Consider the following 8,445-nt stretch of genomic DNA (forward strand, 5'->3'; position numbering starts at 1 on the left):
TTTACATGCCGAATCTAGTCAAATATGCTTGAAGTACATGCCATGTCTTCGGTCGCCACACTTTGAAGGCCTTTGTAGCCTTCCTTCCTTAATGGGCTGGTTGTCCGGCTGGGCTAGGACCCCGTAGCCCAGGACACCGTCACCAACCAATCGTCCAATCTTATGATGTCCATATCATGGCAGTGGGCTGGCACTTCCGTCACTATGACCGACCGAGTTCGAATTGATCAGGTACCAATCGCAAATTTCAACAAAAGTATATCCCCATGCACCATTCCACTAACATATATCTAAAGGAATACATCAAAATATTTGCAAAGGATTGTGTACAATTAAAAGCTTACTGCCAGGTACCGTTTTGGCGTCCATATAGTGACTATGGGCTGGCACACCCGTCACTAATGACCGAGTTTGAATAATGAGGCACCAACCGCAAATTTCAACAAAAGCATATCCCGTGCATCGTTCTACTGGCACACATCTAAAAAGAATACACAATTAATGACAAAATATTTGCAAAGAATTGTGTACAATTAAAAGCACAATTCAAGGTACCGAAACGACGTCCATATCGCAACTATGGGCTGGCACATCCGTCACTAATGACCGAGTTTGAACAATGAGGCACCAACCGCAAGTTTCAACAAAACCATATCCCCATGCACCATTCTACTGGCACACATCTAAAAAAATACACGATTAATGGCAAAATATTTGTAAAGGATTGTGTACAAGTAAAAGCACACTACCAGCCACCATCCTGGCGTCCATATCGCAGCTGTGGGCTGGCACATTCATCACTAATGACCGAATTTGACAATGAGGCACCAACCGCAAATTTCAACAAAAGCATATCTCCATGCACCGTTCTACTGGCACACATCTAAAAGAATGCACGATTAATGGCAAAATATCTACAAAGGGTTGTGCACAATTAAAAGTGCACTGCCAGCTGCCGTCCTGACGTCCATAATACGCTATGGGCTGGCACATCCGTCACCTTCGACTTTACGACTCATCCGTTACTACTGCCATTACGTCTCTGGGCTGGCACGCCAGTTACCACGGACCGAGTCCAAACAAGACACCAACCGCAAATTTGAGTAAACATAGAGCTATTGGCACATATCTAAAAAAAGACACCATTGATGATAGAACATTTAAACGAGGGCTCTTTTGATAAATTCCACAGTAAAACTTGAGAGTTTTGCATGAAAACATATAAAAATTTGTGGTTATTTGAAAAGTTGGCAGGTTTTCGCATACACGTTGCAGCAAATAGGGAAGAGCTTCACTCACCGTTTCACCCCGGCGTTTCTAGGGTATTCTACAAGCACGTAGCGGGTAACCCACCCAAGTCGCCTGGTCAAGGGAAAAAAGTGCACGTGACACGGCCGCGAAGTGCTGGGTTCTTTCCTTTGCAGCAGCCCCACCTGTAGAATTCAGTCGAACCAGAGGGTGCCAGGCGCAAATGGGACCAGACCACCAACGTTCTCCCGAGCCTGCACGAACCGGGGTGGGACCCACCAGAGAACCCGCGCACCCACTGGCCAGTTCCACCTCTGGCCCCACCCGGCAGCCTCACCCGCTGGCTCCGCCTCCCGTCCCGTGCCGCCCGCCTGCGAAGTGAAAAAAGAAGCCGGCGAGAAAAGAGGGCCTTTTTCCCTTCCTTTCCATGCCCCCCCCTCCCTCTCGCCACTTCTCACCTCTTCCGTTTCTCGCCTCCCCTGACTCCGCCCCGCTCGCCCCCGGCATTCCTGCTCCTCGCGTCGCGTGCTCCTCGGCGTGCACGCGGCCGTGGCGCGGGGGTGCTAGAGGCTTCTCCGACCGGCCCGTCCGCCGTCTGCTGGTGAGGTCCGTGTGCCCGGCCGGTCCGTGCGCCTCCTTTCCCGCCGTCTCGGTGGTTCTTGACCTTGTAGTCCATCTGTTTGCTGCCTGCATTCCGGTCCTCCTCGTCGGCGATCCTCCGCGTGGGGTGGGAGGATCGTGCCTTTTCGAATCGCTCCCGTACGGAGGGATGGGGGTTTAGAGGATTCTCGTGGGGGGTTTTTGGGTCCTTTTTTAATAGTTTATTAGGGTACACTTTTTTCTCCCGTGGGGATGGCGATGTGTGTTCGGGTAGTGGTTAAGGGAGCCGTGCAGTCATTTTCTAGGGTTTCATTGGTTGATTGGTCGGTGTGTTCTTGCTTGCGTGCTTTTAGGGGTTTCGAAATTTCAAAGATTCGATTTTTCGGAATTTTATGTACGGCCCCTGTTTTTTTTAGATGGTGCTTACGTCCCTGGGTTGCTAGGAAACGATGAATGCTGTAGCCTTTTTTGTTGTTGTGATTTTCTTTTACCGGAAACACCAAAAGCACGAGATTTGAGGCGAGGAATAGATTTAGCAGCAGTTACTCTGTTATCATCGGGATCTGATGATCTTTTACACGTCTCAGGGCAGGGGTGATTTTGTTATTGCAGCCAATAATAAGTGAGTCTTGTTTTTATTAGTGGGCTACTCGGGTGACGAGTGAATGACTGATCATTGTTTTTGGTCAATGACAATACCGATGCTCCGCTAGAGTACCCCCTTATTATAGGAAAACGTTTGGGGTTGGGATCCTCTGCTCTGCAGTAGGAAAACCTGAAGGAATTGGTCAAAAGGGACACCATGTTTGCTGCTCATCTCTCCTTGACAAGGATGCACATGGCTGCAATTGGTCGCCATACTTTCCTTGTTTTGCAATGTCGGTAGCATTACCTGTTACACACTGTCATATTACCTGTTACACGTAGATGCAGATAGATACACAAATCTGGATAGAATACCAAAGCAGGATACAAGTTCTGGTTTTTCCTAAGATAGCAGGGCACACCATTTGGCACATTGAATGGGTCATGCCTTTGCTAGGCCTCCTTGTGCTCTCTCCATCCATCAACCTGTCACAACCACCACCTTTTATTGTAAAAAGAAAAGTATCAGTAGATGATATTTGATTATGCACATGACATGCATTTTATCATTAGAAAATCATACACTGCTGTTTGTTATGATTGTGTTACTTTTACCATACGTGAAGCACTTCTTGATAATACATTGTCATGTATTTTGTTGCAGGCACAAGCCTGACCTTCTGTGAACTGGCAAGATGCAGCCACCGCAGCCGCGGCCTGAGGACTACACGTTGAAAGAGACAACACCCCGCCTTGGGGGTTTTATGGCAGCAGGGGACAAGCGCACAAGTACATACGACCTTGTGGAGCAGATGCCATATCTCTACGTGCGCGCTGTCAAGGCCAAAGACCTCCATGCCAAGGATGGGACTGGGAGCTGTGACCCATCGGTAGAGATCAAGCTTGGGAATTACAGGTGCACCACCCGTCAGTTTGAGAAGAATACTAACCCGGAGTGGAACCAAGTCTTTGCCTTTCCCAAGGAACGCATCCAGTCCTCCTATATTGAGATCACTGTCAAAGACAAGGATGATATCATTGGGCGAGTCATCTTTGACCTCAATGAAGTTCCAAAGAGAGTCCCACCTGACAGTCCTTTAGCACCAGAGTGGTACCGTCTTGAGGGTCGGAAGGAGGGAAGGGTCGGAGAGCTAATGTTGGCTGTCTGGATGGGTTCACAGGCAGATGAAGCTTTCCCAGAAGCTTGGCATGCTGATGCTGCGACAGTGCCTAGCGATGGTCTAGCAAGCATAAGGTCTAAGGTGTATTTAACTCCTAAGCTTTGGTATCTCAGGGTAAATGTTATTGAGGCACAAGACCTGGTACCAAGTGACAAGTGCCGCTATCCAGAAGTTTATGTGAAAGCTACACTTGGGAATCAGTCCTTGAGGACAAGGATATCTGCAAGCAAGAGTGTTAACCCCATGTGGAATGAGGATCTGATGTTTGTGGCAGCTGAACCATTTGAGGAGCACTTGATTCTTAGCGTCGAGGATCGGATTGCGCCAAACAAGGACGAGGTATTAGGGAAAGCATGTATTCCACTGCAGAATGTAGACAGGAGGCCCGACCACAGGCCAGTGCACAGCCGGTGGTGTAATCTTGAGAAGCATGTAGCGGGAGATGGGGAACAGAAGAAAAAAGATGTCAAGTTCTCTAGTCGTATTCACCTCAGGATTTCTTTGGATGGTGGGTATCATGTTCTGGATGAGTCAGCACATTACAGTAGCGATCTGAGGGCCACTGAGAAACAGCTGTGGAAGCCTAGCATTGGGGTTCTTGAGCTAGGAATCCTAAATGCTCAAGGATTACTGGCAATGAAGACTAAGGATGGGCATGGCACCACAGATTCTTACTGTGTTGCGAAGTACGGGCACAAGTGGGTCAGAACAAGGACCATCATCGACAGTTTCAGCCCAAAATGGAATGAACAATACACCTGGGACGTGTATGATCCTTGTACGGTGATAACAGTTGGTGTGTTCGATAACTGCCACTTGCAAGGGGAGAAGTCCAAAGGAAACAAGGACAGCAGAATTGGCAAGGTACGGATCCGCCTGTCCACTCTCGAGTCTGGCAGAGTCTACACGCACTCGTACCCTCTTATCATTTTGCTTCCTACGGGCGTGAAGAAGATGGGTGAAGTGCAGCTTGCTGTGCGCTTCACATGCTACTCGCTGGTGAACATGATGCAGCTGTACTCTCAGCCGCTGCTGCCGAAGATGCACTATGTTTACCCTCTGTCTGTCACGCAGCTTGATGTTCTGAGGCTCCAGGCTACTCACATGGTCTCGACGAAATTGAGCCGTGCCGAGCCACCTCTCAGGAAGGAAGTTGTTGAGTACATGTTGGATGTGGATTCTCACATGTGGAGCATGAGGAAGAGCAAGGCAAACTTCTTCAGGATTATGAAAGTGTTGACCCCCCTTGTTGGAGCTGCTCAATGGTTTGATAAGATTTGTGAATGGAAGAATCCGCTGACCACTGTGTTGATTCATCTCCTGTTCATCATTTTGGTTATGTTTCCAGAGCTGATCCTTCCGACCGTTTCCCTGTATCTGTTCTTGATTGGGGTCTGGTTCTACCGGTGGAGGCCAAGGCAGCCACCTCACATGGACACTCGTCTTTCACATGCCGAGACCTCCAACCCTGATGAGTTTGATGAGGAGTTTGATACTTTCCCTACATCCCGTGCACATGATGTCGTTCGGATGAGGTATGATCGACTCAGGAGCATTGCAGGCAGGGTGCAGACAGTTGTTGGTGACTTGGCAACACAAGGTGAGAGGCTGCAGTCCCTGCTCAACTGGCGGGATCCAAGGGCCACTGCTATCTTTGTGACCTTCTGCTTGATCGCTGCTGTGGTTCTGTACCTGGTGCCGTTTCGCATGGTTGTGCTCATTGCTGGGTTGTATGTGCTGAGGCATCCCAGGTTCCGCCGCCACGGGCTTCCATCTGCTCCCCTCAACTTCTTCAGGAGGCTACCGGCGAAAACGGACAGCTTGCTGTGAGACCGTCCCGTGCCAGGAAACATCAGAGTGTTTTCCAGCATTGGCGACGGCATTGCATGGATGGAACCTGAAATGCGCATACAATTTTTCTTCAAGAATTGTTATCTTTCGTTGTATGTTAATTTAGACTTGAGACTTTGATTTGTTCTGGAGTTGGCACCAGGTTGACCTGTTTGCCTGTATTGTTTCGACATGGATTTTCTCCTGCTGTCATCATCGAATTTCAGTTGTTGTGTGTTCGTGTTATCTTGTTACCTGCATCTGTGCGCTGATTGCCTGGCCCTGAATGTCGAGTTTAGTAGTATTTGACTTGATTCTCCTAAAAGATGTTGCATGTCTGGTATGATTTGCATTCTAAAATGGAATCAGTGGTGAGATTGGTTTTAGCATGTGAAGCATTGAGTTGTAGAACTTGCTTTTTCAGATAAAAAGGCCACAAGACTTTGTTGAGGTCTAGATTCTAACCGTTGACAAAAATGCTCTCATGTTTGAGTTATAGTGCCTGTACTTGTATTTCAATAAAGTAGCGTCAAGATCAGAATTATGTGTGGAAGCAACACATATATGTAGTGAGTAGTTGACATCGACACCTAGGGTAAATCTTAGAAGAATGTGTGCTGCCATTTGACTTTTAGCTTTATTTTCTTGATTGATGTTCTGCAGCAATTCATCATGTGATTTTATACACGGGTCCAGAACATTCTTGCCTTTGTAGAAACAAAATTTTCAGGGGTAAGTTTGCACATGGATTGGTGCCTACGTGCAACAATTGTTTCAAGATTTTTCAATAATAAAATATTCTGATTTTGCTAACTTACATAAAACATCAGCGCAACCAAAGCAACGTAAAAAAAATATGTTATGTTGGGGTTTCGCAATGCGAAACCTACACGTAGTTGAAGCGTGTGCGATCACCCCTCCCCCCCCCCCCCCCCTCCTTCTTTGTGCCGCCTTTGCCTCAGCTGAAGCAAAGTGTTGGAGCCGGAAGGCCTGCACTCACTCAGTCTATCTGCCTTCCTCGACGCCCTTGAAGAGCATAGGCCTCTGTTTACCCATTGTCAACCTAAAAAACATCATGCTGGTGAGTGGTGGCGCCAAAACTTTAATCTTATGTAGTCAAATTTAAGGTTGTGTGGTCAGATATATGAATTTATATTTTTCCAAAAAAGACTACCCAACTTCTATGTGGCTTCACCATTGTTACCGGTGTCAACGTGCAAAAATCTCCCTCAGCCGTCTTGTTAACTTAAAAGCCTCCTACTCACGACAACGTGCAAAAGTCAAGCATTGTGTCCTTGGTGATGAACACTCCCTCTACTTCCAGTTACGTGCCTCTGTTCATCTTGGGAAGAACCAAATTCAAATGGGTCTTTTACCTCGTCCTACCAAGTGAAAGCTGCCATGCTTCATGGTTTTTTCCACTAACTCTAGGGAACCCGTGATTGGTGCTCCTTCAGCTTTGACCTCTCTAAACTTCTCACCAACAACTCCCTCGATAGTTCCCAAGCTGCCAGCCTCATCCGCCCTTTCACCCTACCCAAGCTTCGCCAAACTGTTTTTTCCATGAACAACATCTCCAGCCCTAGGCCTGACGTTTTCGGTCTCACTTTCTTCCAAAATATTGGGACCTTCTCAAATATGACCTTCTAGCTTGCCTTCACGCCTAGAGGCTATTGAAAGAGCATATCGCATCTTAATCATGTTTTAGTGATGATGACGTATGCCAAGAGTGACTAATACCTCCACGGAGTAATTGAGGTGTTAGGGCCCTTATGTTGATGAGGATGGAGGAAAGAGGGGCCCCAATTCAAAAAGGAAGAAAAGGTGCTGGCAAGATCACCAAAGGCCGAAAGATTTTGGGTTTATCTTTTGAGTCTATAGGAAACCACACCATTAAGAGGGGCTAAGGTAATGCTTAAGTGTGGAGATTATGAACTCATTTAATCTCTTCACCCACACACAAAGTCGAATACACTTGACATCATCTGAGCATCTCAAATTCCCTCTAATATGCACATTCTGAGTGGCTTGAGTGAAAAAACTGTTGGTCGTAGTTCCCTCCCTCCCCGGGGCGCTCCCGCGGGCGCCCCCGGGAGGAACCCTAGCGCCGCCTCCCCCGCCCCCCTCGCCGCCGCCGGGGGCGTCGCCGGCCTAAGGCCGCGTGGCGCTGGCGGCGGCGGGGCTGCTCCCTCCCGCGCGCAGATGGGGGCTGTCGCGGGGTGTCCCTCCTCTGCTCGGTGGTGGCGGCCGTCGGGCCGGCCCTGCCTCAGCTCCCTCCCTGCCCCTGGCGTTCTGGTGGCCGGCGGCACCGCCTCCTACCTCTCCGGCGTAGCCCGTGGGGATCCCAGCCCCCTGGATCGTGATGGTGGCGGATCTGGCCCCCGGCCCTGATTCGGACAGTGTGGTGGTTGGCGGTGGCAGTGGTGGCCGGCGGCCGTGTTTAGGTGGTGGCGCTGCAGCTGGGGTCCGTCTACTCCGGTGGGGTGGGGGTGCTCCGGCTGGACCTGGCCAGAGCGCGGTGGCGCTGGTGTTGTGGTGGTGGTGGTGCATGTCCGTTTTGCCGACGTATGGTGGGTGGGCGGCGCGGGTTGGGCCGGCGGCCCGGCGTGGTTGTTGCACCGCTTGTGGGCGGTGGCGGCATGGTGGGTCGGCTCTCTCGGTGTGGAGGCTTCCATTCATCGTGCCGGCATCACGGCAGCTCGGCGGGCCGGCTGGGACGACGGCTGGCTTTCCGGTGTCGGCTCGTCTGTAGGCGGCCCGTTTCGACCTTCGGCCCTTTCCTCGTCGTCCAGTTGCTACCTTCGTCGAAGGTTCGGCCCTCCACCGACAATGGTCCATCGCTCGTCTCGCGCCCGACAGCAGGACCGACCTCGCGTCGCGCCCGGCAGCAGGACCAACCTCGCCTCGCGCCTGGCAGCAGGACCGACCTCGTCTCACGCCCGGTAGCAGGACCGTGCCCGTCTCGCGCCCGGCAGCAGGACCGAGCTCGTCTCGCGCCCGG

The 8,445-nt window shown here is 50.2% G+C and overlaps 1 protein-coding gene across 2 annotated transcripts; it reads left to right on the forward strand.

Moving 5' to 3' along the window:
• Nucleotides 1-1,664: 1,664 nt before the first annotated feature.
• On the forward strand, nucleotides 1,665-5,698 carry LOC123120985 (FT-interacting protein 7). Of its 2 annotated transcripts, none has more exons than XM_044540938.1 (2): nucleotides 1,665-1,854; nucleotides 3,098-5,698. In XM_044540938.1, exon 2 carries the CDS (start codon nucleotides 3,129-3,131, stop codon nucleotides 5,442-5,444), a length of 2,316 nt encoding a protein of 771 aa, XP_044396873.1. In that variant the 5' UTR covers nucleotides 1,665-1,854; nucleotides 3,098-3,128; the 3' UTR covers nucleotides 5,445-5,698. The 2 variants fall into 2 exon arrangements, with proteins under 2 accessions (XP_044396873.1, XP_044396874.1); XM_044540939.1 differs by having other exon boundaries at nucleotides 1,671-1,849.
• The last annotated feature ends 2,747 nt before the right edge of the window (nucleotides 5,699-8,445 follow it).

This window comes from Triticum aestivum, chromosome 5D (assembly GCF_018294505.1).
Source record: "Triticum aestivum cultivar Chinese Spring chromosome 5D, IWGSC CS RefSeq v2.1, whole genome shotgun sequence".
Classification (NCBI taxonomy): domain Eukaryota; kingdom Viridiplantae; phylum Streptophyta; class Magnoliopsida; order Poales; family Poaceae; genus Triticum; species Triticum aestivum.